General features: G+C 34.3%; 1 protein-coding gene across 1 annotated transcript; it reads left to right on the forward strand.

Moving 5' to 3' along the window:
* Positions 1 to 2,360: 2,360 nt before the first annotated feature.
* On the forward strand, positions 2,361 to 3,331 carry LOC110258271 (olfactory receptor 5W2-like). Its single transcript, XM_021081448.1, has 2 exons — positions 2,361 to 2,762; positions 2,804 to 3,331. The coding sequence occupies exons 1-2, from the start codon at positions 2,364 to 2,366 to the stop codon at positions 3,329 to 3,331; spliced, it is 927 nt and encodes a 308-aa protein (XP_020937107.1). The 5' UTR covers positions 2,361 to 2,363.
* Positions 3,332 to 14,777: the final 11,446 nt, after the last annotated feature.

A 14,777-nucleotide genomic window follows, 5' to 3' on the forward strand; every position in this document is an offset into this window, starting at 1 on the left:
CTGAAGAAACCTGACCATAAAAAGACATATATTGGATGATTCACTTTATAGGAGATGACTGAAGAGGAAACCACATAGAATCAGATAGTAGAATAGTGGTTGCCAGGGCTGGGGTATGGGAGAAGAGGGGCGACAGGCAATAGGTATAGACTTCTTATTGCAGTGATCAAAATGTTCATGAAGTAGACATTGGGATGAAATATATTAAAACCAAATAACTCTATACATTAGGAGTTTGACTTTTATGGCATATGCTTTTAATAATAGCTTTTAATAATAGTACTACATTTCAATAAAAATGATGATCCAAAGTGTTGTAATTTTCCTAAAAGTGGTCATGAAGAAGAATATTTCCAAAACACAGTGAACAATCCAATGGAGTTAGAAAAGATTAAGAAGGGATCTGTTTGATTTTCATTAGATTTCCTCTGACTGGAGGAGGAGGATATTGGTGGAGAGTAACTGTGAAATAAACCATAAAAGCTGTTTTCAATTTTCTTCCTACCATAGATCAATTTAGTGACAGCAGTGAAGGCTAAAAGATCAGCCTTTCCTAATTTGTTTTTTAATTCAGAGGGGAATATACAGAATGGGAAGTATAATTAATGAAGTGTTTGCATAACAACAAAGCCTAAGAGCAGTAGTACCTTCAGAGATTTGAGTCCCAGTGTGCTTGGTAAAATAAAATGCCATCTGCCTATTGTTCAGGTAGGCAAGCCCTCCTTACCTAGGGTGGGTTTCAAGGTCTTAATTTAAGTGTGAGAATAAAAGCTTACCTTTCTGGAAAAAAAAAAAAAAACTAGATTTGTGAATAGAGCATTTTATGCCTGATTACTCATTGAAATTTTTATTTAATGGCTAGAAAAGATATACTCTTTTCGGAAGAGTAAGAATCTTTCAGAACATGTTAATATCCACAATGTAACATTTTTATTCATTTTATCTTGCTTTTGGTTCATGGGAGAGATAATATTTGTTATTGGGGAAATGTATATATTAGGTTAAGATATATTTTGTTTTACTGGAAAACTAGTGTCAATACAACATTAAAATAAAAATGTGAAATTCATCTTCAGATGTACCATTCGCATTTATTCTTAGGCCTAAGGAAAATCTCCACTACTTACTTTCTATCCTCTTATACATTAAAAGTATGTACACATGTAAATACATGATACAGGTATAAATACACACAATCACAATGGAAAGAAAACTATGCATCTTACAAGCATTTATTGCTGCTTACTTCATTTCTATTTTATAATTTAAAGGACTATTTAAAATTTAAAATGATGAAAACATGTGTGGTAAATTCTGTTGTTTCAGTTTCTCTTAGCTCTTTTCTTCCACTAGTAAAGGGACTTGTCTTTTGATAATAACAGCTCCACAAAGAGGTAATAATTATTGTGGAAAATCTAAAAAATAAACTTCTACAAAATAGGTCAGTAATATGATAATACTTATTTCATATCTCACTAAATACTAAATACAACATACTAATACCAGTGAAGTATATGATTTTTTTATTTAGCACTGATCATTGATGCGTTCACTGCTTCTAGAATTAGACAAAGATTTTTAAACTAATCAAGTTTTTCAGAAACAAATGTTGTAAACATTTTTGTATCAATGTGAATATTTTCATGCAGATAAAAATGCTTAATCCTATAACTTACCAGCCTGGTATCTCTATCACTGGTGTCTCTTCCATATAATTTTGAAGAGGAGAAGAGAGTTAAATTCATCCAAATTTATTCCCTGAAGTAAGGCAAGTAAGACAGTGATGACTTCTTTAAAATAACCTATCCCTTTTTTCCTTTTTTTTTTTTTTTTTTTTTTTTTTTGCCTTTTAGGTCCTGGCCCATGGCATATAGAAGTTCCCAGGCTAGGGGTCAAATTGGAACTATAGATGCTGGCTTACAGGTCTATGTCACAGCCCCAGCCATGTGGGATCTGAGCCACATGTGACATACACCACAGCTCAGGACAGCACTGGATACTTAACCCACTGAGCGAGGACAGGTATCAAACCTGTATCATCATGGATCCTACTTGGGATTGTTAACCACTGAGCCATGAAGGGAACTCCCAGAAAGTAACATATCTCATGAATGACATCTAGATTCAGATCAATGTTCCTCAACTTTATTTCTCAGATAATTTTTGCTATTGGGAAATAGAATAATACATCTTTAAATAGGGGATACTATTTAAATACTGGTTAATATTATGAGTATAAAAAGGCACTCGAAGGAAGAAATCATGTTCTCTTTTACGATATTTTGCCAATGTACAGGAATGTTACACATGCATGGTCATTTTCTTGATCATTTTCTCAGAAGTATAGACAAGAACAGAGAAGAATGGATAGAGGGAATTGCTCCTCCTTGACTGAATTCATTTTCTTGGGCATTTCTAATAGCACGGAGAATAAAGGGACCCTAGTTACCATGTGTCTACTTGTTTACCTGATTAATCTTCTGGCAAACCTTGGAATGATCACGTTAATTCGAATGGACCCCCAGCTGCACACGCCCATGTACTTTTTCCTCAGCCACCTCTCCTTCTGTGACCTCTGCTATTCCATAGCAATTGGGCCCAAGATGCTGGTGGACCTATTGGCCAAGAGCAAGGCAATCCCCTTCTATGGCTGTGCTCTGCAATTCATGGTCTTCTGCATCTTTGCAGATGCTGAGTGTCTTCTGCTGGTAGTGATGGCCTATGATCGGTACAAGGTCATTAGCAACCCCTTGCTCGATACAGTCTCTATAGAGTCTCTATAGCTTTATAGAGCTCTATAGAGTTGAGCATGTCTAGCATGTCCCTGAACAAGGCTGGGGTTTACATGGTGGGAATGGCAGATGTTTTGATACACACGACACTAACATTCCACTTACGCTTCTATGGGTCTCATGAGATTAACCATTTCTTCTGTGACATTCCCCCTCTCCTACTGCTATCTTGTTCAGATTCACAGGTCAACGAGTTAATGATATTCACCATTTTTGGCTTCATTGAATTGAGTACCTTTTCAGGAGTCCTTGTCTCTTATGGTTATATAATTCTGTCTGTCTTGAAGATCCACTCAGCTGAGGGGAAGTTCAAAGCTTTTTCCACCTGTACTTCCCACCTCAGTCTCATGGCAATTTTCCAGGGAACTATGCTTTATATATATTTCAGGCCAAGTTCTTCATACTCTCTAGATCAAGACAAAATGACCTCATTGTTTTACACTCTTGTGATTCCCATGTTAAACCCTGTGATTTACAGCTTAAGGAACAAAGATGTGAAAGAGGCCCTGGAAAAACTGAAATGCAAAAATTGGTTTTAAATATTTATACTACACACACATAGAAATTGTATTTATTGCATTTGTAAAATTAATTTTCATGATTCCAGAAAAGCAATCATGTCTCAAATACTTTATTGATAAAACGGGTATTTATTTTAAAGCCCAATCTTAATAAATGTTTCAATACCCCAAATATATCATACTTCATTATGTGTTTAGAATTTATATATATTACTTCCTCTTTGTAGAGTAACCCTTTCTTATGTTGCCAATTTTTTAGTTCATTCTTTCATTCAAACCATAATTTTATATATTTGAATTTATTGTACATTTACTAAGTGAACTTGGAACATTTAATTGCTTTGAATTAAGCTTTTAATAGAAAGTACATTAAGTAGTATCCATACCAATCAATCTTATAAGCTATTTTAAGTAACTGACATTAAGTACCAAATAAGTCATTCTAATGTCAATATCATCATGAAGTAAATACAATAGATAGTAAATCCAAGGAAAGTTTCCAAATCTAGTGTAAAAAGAGGTTTAACTGAATTTTCATTCTCAAATATAAAAAAGACTCATGTTGGGGTAGGAAAATGTAGCAGGCAGACAGTATGACAATTAGAGAGGTCTGGAGATGGAAAAGCTTCCACTCTAGAGGTAGACTTTTTAGAAATAATGAAGTTTTGAGGAAGAAAAAAAGTTAATTCTACCCTCCTATGTTCTGTTGGCTGATCTAAAATTATATTTATATGAGATAGATCAACAAGAGAAACAAAACACAAATTTAATTTAATATACATGAGAAGAAACCTATGTAAAATGTCTATAACATGAGAGATTCCAAAGACAGGTAAAAATGAGATATATATGGTATCTTTAACAAAAGAGAAAGGGGTAGGAGTCTGAAAATTAAAAGCAGAGGAAAGCACTTCACAGGAAGACAATATAAACAAATGTTTCCTTGGTTGCACAGAAACAATGAGGCATAGAGAAAAATTTTAGTTCGCTTTTTTAAGTTCCTCCTCCCTGTCCATACACCTAGTTCATATTATTCTATAGCTATCTACAGAATATTTCCCTTCCTGGAACAGATCCTCTAGCTAAATACTTTTAGGCAGTTAAGGGAGAGGTACAAAAGAAAAAAAAACTTTCTGAGTTGTCTGGGTCTTAAAAATATTCAACTGGAAATAATCCTCATACCAAAGAGGCGTATTTGGGGGTGACAAATTTTCCTCCCCTACAAAATCATGGTTCCCAAAACATAGACGGACCATTAGGGCTTTACGCTAATTGAAATCCGTCAAACAGAGAAAGAAAGCTACCCTATGATTTCCTTTGTATGAGGACTCTAAAAGAGTTGAGCTCAAAGAAACAAAGTAGAATGGTGGTTACCGGGGCTGGAGGACCAGGGGTAAGGGGATGGTGATACTGAGCAAGTGGTACAAATTTTCTGTTGTAACATGAGTAGCTTCTGGGGATCTAATCCACAACGAGCTGACTAAAGTTGAAACTTGCCAAGAAAGTATATCTTAAATGGTCTCAACACATCAGAAATAAAAAGGAAACAATGTGAGGTAATCAATCTGTTTATTAACCTTATAGTAGCAACCTTTACACAAATTGTAGGTGTAACAAAAAATACATTGTGGACCTTAAGGAAACTCAATGTTGTCAGTTGCACCTCAATAAAACTGGGAAAAAAAGAAGAAAAAATGTCCAATTGGTTAGGATATAAAGAGCAATGGAAAGTGCCTTGGCAAAATATATCACTGTGTTTTAATTACAAAAGTCAACTCCTTTATCAACCTTCCAGGAAAATTTACTTCCCTTCTTGCTCCTTCTGGATCCTATTTAAACGTTCCTTTTTTTGCAATGCCTAATAAGCCAATGCCTTATTAGGCATTGTTTTAAGCATTGTTTTAATAATACCTTGTTTACCAAATTACTGCCTCTATTATGAGATGGTGAGCATTCTTTGCACAATGATTGGGCATTCCATTTCTGTTATCAAAGCACTGCATATGGTCTGGAACACAACATTAGAAAACAAACAACTCAATAATAAATTTAAAATACCAGATAACATTTTTGAATGTGTATTAGAAATTAGTACCCCAGTTATGTATGTATATGTTGTGTGACAAATACAGAAATAAACATATGTACATGTAATATAAATGTTATATAATGTATATACACATTTTATGTCTTTTAAGAAGGTACATTAAATGTTTCTGGATACTAAGGTAATTGATCTTTAAAAATCTTCATAATAATTACACTAGAAGTAAAGAGCATTCATCTGTGTATTTTCCTAATATCAATATTTTTCTGTCTCAGCTCTAGTTTCTGATGATTAAAACACTAAATCAGTTTTTTTGAGATACATAGATATGCCCATATATTTGAAGGCTCAAATAAGACTCGGGACATTTTTAATTATCCATTACAATTTTAGACATTACAATTTAAAATCCATCAAATGTCTTAGATTTTCCATCTGACATTTTTAAATGCCCTTGAGTGAAAACCTTTCAGAAAGGAAGTAAAGCCCAAGAAACTCTTCTGCTTTTCAAGGGAGCATTGTAGGACACTATAACCTATCAGAAGTTATCATAACAGAAAAAAACCCCATGAATAATACATATTTTAATAATCGGCTTTAAGGGTTTCCAATATACCATATACTCTTAATTAACCAATACTCTTTTGAAACTGTCACTTATGAGCAGTAGCATGGGAAAAACACTGTTTGGAAAATATAAATCCAATAAAAGTAGAGTATTACTGTTTAAAATTAGAGAACGTTGATATGTAATCTGATTAACCCACTTCCCTCTTATGATAGCTATATCTTACAACATCTAAATAGTGATTTTATCTGCATATTGATTGTTTTATATGATCTAGTGCATATTCATTACATAACAAGAATTTTAAACTCTATAAATGAATTTCGAAAAATAGCATTGATTCAATAAACTTTAGGCTTTCCTCTCCCTGAATTTTAAGCCAGAGGGATGCAAAAAAATTTCAGAAGATGAAATACTTATAAATAGAACACTTTTTAGTGGTATGTTATTCCAATTCAGAATTTCACTCTCACTTTGAAGGGTATATCCACATTTATTAATGTTCAGGGAAAAATATGACTATCTAAATGTAGGATTATGACAACTGCAATTGAAATGTTAAGTATTGGTGAGAATGTGAATCATTCATATACTTTGAGAACAGAAATGAGAATTGCATAGTACTTTGTAAAACCTTATGCTTACGTCTGCTAGACCTGGATGTATAACTATTCTATGTTCTAAACACAGCAAAGCAATGCAAAATGAGTGAACATATTCACTCAACAACATGCATGGAAATATTCATCATGGAATTATTTTCAGTAGTATAAAACTGAAAGCAACTTAAATTTCATCAACACAATAGTACAGTAGTCAACAATTTTTTTAAGTGTTAGCTATTGTACATTTTAGGGTTTTTTAGCCTTAAATTTGTTATCATAACCACTTATGATTACCCATGTCTTATCCTAGAGCATAAATACATAAACGGTATGCCCCAACTCCAATAAAACTTTATGTACAAGATTCCTGAGAGCATATATTAAGAAATGGTGTTTCCCACATCCAATGAAACTGCATGCACCATATTTTCCTGACATCTGCCCTAGATTAGATAAACTACTTCATCGTAAACCTGCATATTGGAAAACTACACAGCAGTGAAGATGAATTAGATACTTCCACATGAAACAACATGGAGAAATCTAACAAACATAATACTGAGTACAATGAGCAAGACAAAAAAGGGGAAAAAACTACAATTTTACTGCTATACACATCACGAAATTACAAACTAACTTATGTTGGACATCAACTTGAAATGGGTCTATGAGATGATTTGGGAGATGTTAGTCATGATCATTTTTTGTCCTAGTTGTAGTTGAAGGGACCCTTTTCATTTCTGAAACCTTATTTGCAGGGTAATTTTTCTTTTTCTTTTTTTGTAATTTTTTTTGTCTTTTTTAGACCGCACCCACAGCATATGGAGGTTCCCAGGCTAGGGGTCGAATGGAGCTATAGCCACTGGCTCAAGCTACAGCCACAGCAATGCCAGACACAAGCTGCATCTGTGACCTACACCATATCTCACAGCCACGCCAGATCTTTTACCCACTGAGTGAGGCCAGGGGTCAAACTTGCATCCTCATGGATGCCCATCAGATTTGTTTCTGCTGAGCCATGAAGGGAAATCCTATGGGGTACTTTTTCAAATGAAAATTTTCTATATATGTATTACACTCTAAATAGATTTTTCAAAACCAAAGTGTTTTCTCTATCAGATTGTAAGCAACCACAAGATTTTTTTTTCAATCTAGTAGTTTCTTGTTCGCAGTGTATTCATAAAATTCTCATATTATTAAAATTCTCATATTATTGCTTGTAGAACAACTGTGTCTTTGTCCACACACAGGCCATTCTAACGTTTCCTCTGGAAGCAAAGAAATTCATGTACTTTGGAAACAATATTGTGAAATAAAACCTGTGTCAGTGTTTCTTGGATAGACAACTATTTTATGAAAAATGTGATCTCGGAGTTCCTGTCATGGCTAAGTGGTTAACGAATCTGACTAGGAACCATGAGGCTGTGGGTTCGATCCCTGGCCTTGCTCAGTGGGTTAAGGATCCAGCATTGCCATGAGCTGTGGTGTAGGTCACAGACATGGCTTGGATCTGGCATTGCTATGGTTCAGGTGTAGGCCGGCGGCTGCAGCTCCAACTAGACCCCTAGCCTGGGAACCTCCATATGCCACAGAAGTGGCCCTAGAAAAGGCACAAAGACAAAAAAAATGTGATCTTCTGGTAGACACTTGCTTATGCACTATGCTTTTAGTGCCACCAGAGTTACCCAGAAACCTTTAGATATACATGAATTCTTTTTTTTTTGTTGTTGTTGTTTGTTTGTTTGTTTGTTTTTGCTACATTTGTAGCATGCACAAGTTCCCAGGCCAGGAATCAAACCTGTGCCACAGCAAAAACAATTCCAGATCCTTAACCTGGTGAGCCACCAGGGAACTCTGAAGATGAATTCTTTTAACTTACTTCAGTTTGATGTATAAAATTTCTCCTAATATATTTTTCCAACTCTTAAAAACTCCATTCTTAGATGAGAAATTCTTCAGTAGCTAAATTGGGTTATTTAATTTGTAATAATAGCGTAGCTCCAGAAAGTCAGGTTTAAACCACTGAGGAGGAGAAAATGGAAAGCAAGTGGATCTACATGGTCTGAAGATCAGCCTTATTTAAGAAGCTAAGTTTAGGTCTTGGTTGAACAAAATGTAACAAGAGGGAAAAACCTGAGAGAATAACTAATTTGAAAAGAATCTGAAGAAAGGAACAAAGAAAATTTCACATCCTCAAAATGGGTGCAAGGAAAGTAAAGAGTGGTAATAAATAATGTGAGTAACACAAATGCATCCCTTTCTTGGATTTTAACGAGTAGACAATTACTAGCAAGCAGTTATATGGTTTGTCCTTTGGCTCAACAATGTCCCCCACAAGAATACACTTAGTATTTTAGCACTGGGGCTCATCACACGAAGGATGACAACTGAATTTAAAATCCATCAAAATTAATCACTAAGAATCTTTCTTCCCAAATTTTAAAAATTCTCACTGATGTTTTTTTGCCTGATAAGTGATCTAGCTTTATAGAAAACAAGGGAAGAAAATAGCAGCAAATAAACATAAGAAACTTATAATAACCCCAAATTCCCAATCCATACCGCTCCCTCCCCCTCCACCTTGGCAACCACAAGTCTATTTTCCAAGTCCATGATTTTCTTTTCTGTGGAAAGATTCATTTGCGCCATACATTAGATTCCAGATATAAGTGATATCATGTGGTATTTGTCTTTCTCTTTCTGACTTACTTCACTTGGTATGAGAATTTCTAGTATGATAATGTGACAAAAAAGAATCTATACAAGTATGTGTAACTGGGTCACCATGATGCACAGCGGAAAATTGACAGAACACTGTAAACCACGTATAATGAAAAAAATTAAAATCATTATATGTAAAAAAGAAACATAATAAAACAAACACATGAAAATAAATCTTGTATCCCTGTTAACTTCCAAGTGAGATTTCTAAATAAACAAGAAAGCATCTGGAGTTCTCAAGTGTATCCCTGACATATCCTGTTAATAGCAATTTAGAATAAATTAGATAGTATATTAAACATGTGATACTGTATAGTAAAAAAAGAGACAATATATGAAAACTCCTAATACTATTCTAAAATTGTTTCTTGTCCCTTGAGTCCATTTGAAAGGATTTCCATAAAGATACATTGGATATGGTGAATTGTATTAAGCACACAATCACTCATTTGCTTATGATATATATAGTTGAATAGGCATTTCTGTATATAAATTGCCTTCTTTCCACTAAAATAATATTTAAAAAGCCAAAGATGTATTTACAATTGTATAAAATCCAGAATGTGGATGAAATAAATGGGTATACATTAATATAAAGGTGTACAATGCCTCTGTTCAGAATATTTTGTATGTAAATATATTTATTGAGGTCTCATTTTTTTTAGAAATCAGGTAGTATGTACAAGGAAACATGGTTATCTCTATGCAGTGTGATTTGTGTTGAATTTTTCCATTTTTATATAGAATTGTTAATTGTCACAATAAGTTTAATGGATGTGCATGTGTGTGTGTTGTACATTTTTGTGTTTGCATTGTCTATTATGGAATTAAAACAAGGCAACTTTTGGGGGGATTGGTAATGCATAAATAACAAATGTTGGTTGAGTGGAATCCATAAACATTTTAACCAGGTGAAATGATTGGAATTTGAAGAGAACAGGAAAAGAAGCATAGTGGGGAAAGTCTATATTTCTATTTTGATAACCTTACTTATATGAAATATTCAACAATAAACCATATGGTTATATTTTTCACTCCTTTCTTTTTCTTTTTCTGTTTTTGCATTCTAGGGCCGTACCCGCAGCATGTAGAGTTCACAGGCTAGAGGCTGAATCAGAACTGCAGCTCCAGTGTACACCACAGCAACAGCAACATGGGATCTGAGTCATGTCTGCAGCTCACAGCAACACTGGAGCCTTAACCCAGAATCAAACCTGTGACGGGTTCATTACTGCTGAACCATGATTGGAAATCTTTTTTTCCCCTGAGAATCAAATATTGAAAACCCAGGGAATAGACACAGACATAGATATATATTCTAAGTTATTCCAGAGACAACACTGAGTGGGCATATAGAGCCACAGCCAAGACAAACCACAAGTTTAGTCACAGGTACTAAAATTTCTGGATGGGAAACTTTTTAAAAAAATTTAAAGTTGATTTACAGCATTCTGTCAATTTCTGCTGTAGAGCAAAGTGACCCAGTTACACAAATACATACATTATTTTTCTCATATTATCCCCCATCTTGTTCCATCACAAGTGATTGGATATAGTTCCCTGTGCCATTGCCTATCCACTCCAAATGCAGTAGTTTGCATCTACCAGCCCCCTACTCCGAGTCCATCCCACTCCCTCCCTCTCCCCCTTGGCAACCACAAGTCTGCTCTCCATGTTCATGAGTTTGTTTCTTTTCTGTAAATGATTCATTTGTGCCATATACTAGATTCCTGATATAAGTAATATCGTATGGTATTTTTCTTTCTCTTTTTGACTTACTTCACTTAGTATGAGAATCTCTATTTCCATCCATGTTGCTGCAAATAACATTATTTGGTTCTTCTTATGGCTGAGTAGTATTCCACTGTGTATATATCACATTTTAATCACATTTTAATATGTCAATGGACATTTATATTTTTTCCATGGATGGGATCTTCTTATTAGTTTTTTCTTTCTAGTTATTTTCTTCTTTTCACCAAAATAGAAAATATCACCTCTAGTAAACAAAGTTGCATCATATATTATGGAGAAAGTATTTATTAATTACATATTTTTACACAGAGTGAATTAGGGGAGAATTTAGTGATGTAAATGCTAGGTGCTATTGAACGAAAATTATATACCCTCTAGTAGATTCAAAAAGAAACAACATAATATTGGCTATTTTCTATTCAAGTAAACTTTTCTTCAGTTAAAAACAGATACATGTTGGGAGTTCCTTCTTTTTTACTGTGGGTAAGTATCAGACTGTAGCTATTCAGAGGCACAGGTTTGATCCCTGGCCTGGTGCAGTGGGTTAAAGGATCCAGTGTTGCCATAGTTGCTGTGTAGGTCGCAGGCGCAGCTTGGATTCAATTCCTGGCCTCAGAACTTCCATATGCCATGGGCGCAGCCATTTAAAAAAAAATAGAAATGGAGTTCCTGTTGTGGCACAATACAACAGGAAAAGACTCCAACCGGAACCATGAGGTTGGGGGTTTGATCCCTGGGTCCTGCTCAGTGGGTTAAGGATCTGGAGTTGCTGCAAACTGTGGTGTAGTTCACAGGTGAGGCTTGGATCTGATGTTGCCATGGCTGTGGTGTAGGTTGGTGGCTACAGCTCCAATTCGACCCCTAGCCCATGAACCTCCATATGCCATGGGTGTGACCCTAAAAAGCATGAAAAAAATGTTATTTTTTATAATAAAGGCATGAACTCAAAATAAAGGTTTTTTAGTGTTACTATGCATGCTACCAATTTTAAAAGTAATCACTATTAAATTATAGTCATAAGTGGCATTTGATGTTAATTTGAGAATGTATATAAATGTGTGTGTCTATATATATATATATATATATATATATATATATATAGAGAGAGAGAGAGAGAGGAGAGAGAGAGACATTTCCTGACGAGTACATGTGTGTGTGCTATAGGAATGACTATAAACATTACCCCCACCAATTATTAAGCAGAATTAAAGGAATACTAAAGGAATGTAACAGCTGCATACATAAACCACATACCAAGACCTACCACCCTGCCTCCTCCACCTCATTTCAATGTGTGTCCATGCACATAGAAAAACACACTCACACGAAGGTAAATAGGATACACACACATATACACATACATTCATATTGTTTCTGGAAAGCAAAGGACAGGGCTAGCTGACATTTTTCTTCCAATGGCAAATGATAAAATTGCCAAACTATACAAATCAGTGTTATAGGAGTAATATTTTATGCAGCCCTTCTTCAAGCTGTTACTTTACTACTTGAGTGTAATGAACCTAAACTGTTCTTGTTGGAGTTCTCCTGTTGTGCAGCACGTTAGGGATTCAGCCTTGTCATTGCTGGGGCGCAGGTTTGATAGATGGCCTGAGAATTTCCACATGCCATGGTGCAGCCAAAAAAAAAAAAAAAAAAAAAAGCACTGTTAAGGGAACATGTAATTAATGTCATTAATACATCATCAATTCTTATTTATATAAATAATTTGGTTTTGACTCACTAATTACAGAGGAAATTTTAAGATGAATTAGTCATTAATACTTGTGAGTCAATCACTGTTCCAAAAGTGAAGAAATAGCACAGATATAAAACAAGAAGGCTTTTCCCATTTTTCATCTCTAAAGATTGTTAGGGGAATTCAGGTATTTTCTCAAACCACACCTGTATTCACTATGAATGAAATTTAAGAATTGAATTTAGATACTGATTTTTTAAATCTGTTGGCGTTTTATGCATTGCTTTTGATTTTTCTTCATAGACTTTTAGTACTGGAAATTAGCATACATTGAACCAGATGATGGAAGCTTCAGAGATTTAAGTCCCAAATGCTAACTAGTAAAATAAAATGCCACTTGTTTACTTTTTGCCATTAGTACCAAGTAGAGAAAGATCTGCTCATCTCAGGTAAGTTCCTGATTATCCAGATTTAAGAATATAAGAGAAAACATTTACATTAAAAATGAGAGGCTTATAAATTAATCATTTTGTCCTTACCTTTTCAGTTTAATAAACTCATCAATTTAGTGGTCAAAAAATAATATTTTCTTTGCAGAACTGGAAGAATCTGTATCAATTTATTAGTAGCCATAAAATTATTGTTTTAATTTTACTGTAGATACACAGGAAAGCCTTTACTCTTTTATCATTGGAACAATATATACATGAGCTTAAGATTTTTAAAAATATTTTATTAAAAAATTTAGTTACCACATTATAAAGAGCAATATTTGCAAATGTAACTCCATGTAAACCACATGCCATATATATTCGAGTTAAAAAATTACTGACATTCTTTTTTCTTTTTTAAATTAAAATGTAGTTGATTAATGTTATGTTAATATCTGCTATACAGCAAAGTGACTCAGTCATACATATATATACAAATTATTTTCTTGTGTTATCTTCCATCATGGTCTATCCCAAGAGAATGGATATAGTTCCCTGTGCTGTACAGCAGGACCTCATTGCTTATCCGTTCCAAATGCAATACTTTATATCTACTAACCCCAAACTCCCAGTCCATCACACTCCTCTCCTCCCCCTGGGAAACCACAAGTCTGTTCTCTATGTCTGTGAGTCTGTTTCTGTTTTGTAGAAGGTTCATTTGTGCCATATTTTAGATCCCTCATATGTTATATCTATCACTGACATTCCTATTCTTCTCTTAACATAGAGATACATGCATGTAAAACAACAGACACAAATACACACACACACACATTTGTATATCAGACATATTTATTTTCCTTCATACTATTTTCATTTTTACAATATGAAAAATCTTTGAAATTAAAGATATGCAAGTGTGTATGTTAAATTCTGCTGTATGAACTTTTTTAAAATCATTTCTCTTTGATGGATCCAGAAATTCATCCTTTGGCACCAGACCACTCCACAGAGAGGTAACGAGTATAGTGGCAAAGCAATAATATATTTCTAGAGGAAAGTTCAAAAATACTTCATGTCTCACCAAATTCTGAAGATAACTTAAAGCAGGACTAGTAACATAATCATCTTTATTATTATTAGTCACTTATATGCTCTGGTTCCTAGAATTAACAGAAAACCTTTTAATTTAATTTAATTTAATTTAATTTAATTTAATTTATTTATTTTATTTTATTTTATTTTATTTTATTTTATTTTATTTTATTTTATTTTATTTTTTGTCTTTTTGCCATTTCTTGGGCTGCTCCCATGGCATATGGAGGTTCCCAGGCTAGGGGTTTAATCAGAGCTGCAGCCGCTGGCCTGCACCAGAGCAACAGCAACTTGGAATCCGAGCCACGTCTGCAACCTACACCACAGCTCAAGGCAATGCCAGATCCTTAACCCACTGAGCAATGCCAGGGATCAAACCCGCAACCTCATAGTTCCCAGTTGGAATTGTTAACCACTGAGCCATGACGGGAACTCCCAGAAAAACATTTTAAACCAATGTTCATTAGATATGTTTTTTGAGAAACATAACAATGTCAACCTTTTTTGGTCTCCATGTGAGTTCTTTCAAACATAGAAAATGCTCAG

This window comes from Sus scrofa, unplaced genomic scaffold (genome assembly GCF_000003025.6).
Source record: "Sus scrofa isolate TJ Tabasco breed Duroc unplaced genomic scaffold, Sscrofa11.1 Contig1734, whole genome shotgun sequence".
In the NCBI taxonomy this organism is placed as follows: domain Eukaryota; kingdom Metazoa; phylum Chordata; class Mammalia; order Artiodactyla; family Suidae; genus Sus; species Sus scrofa.

What these genes read in the sequence shown, in the direction of transcription:
- LOC110258271 (XM_021081448.1), top strand. Translation starts at nt 2,364, where the DNA reads ATGGATAGAGGGAATTGCTCCTCCTTGACTGAATTCATTTTCTTGGGC. An exon ending in GCAACCCCTTGCTCGATACA is followed by an intron (nt 2,763 to 2,803) that starts GTCTCTATAGAG and finishes AGCTCTATAGAG; the next exon opens with TTGAGCATGTCTAGCATGTC.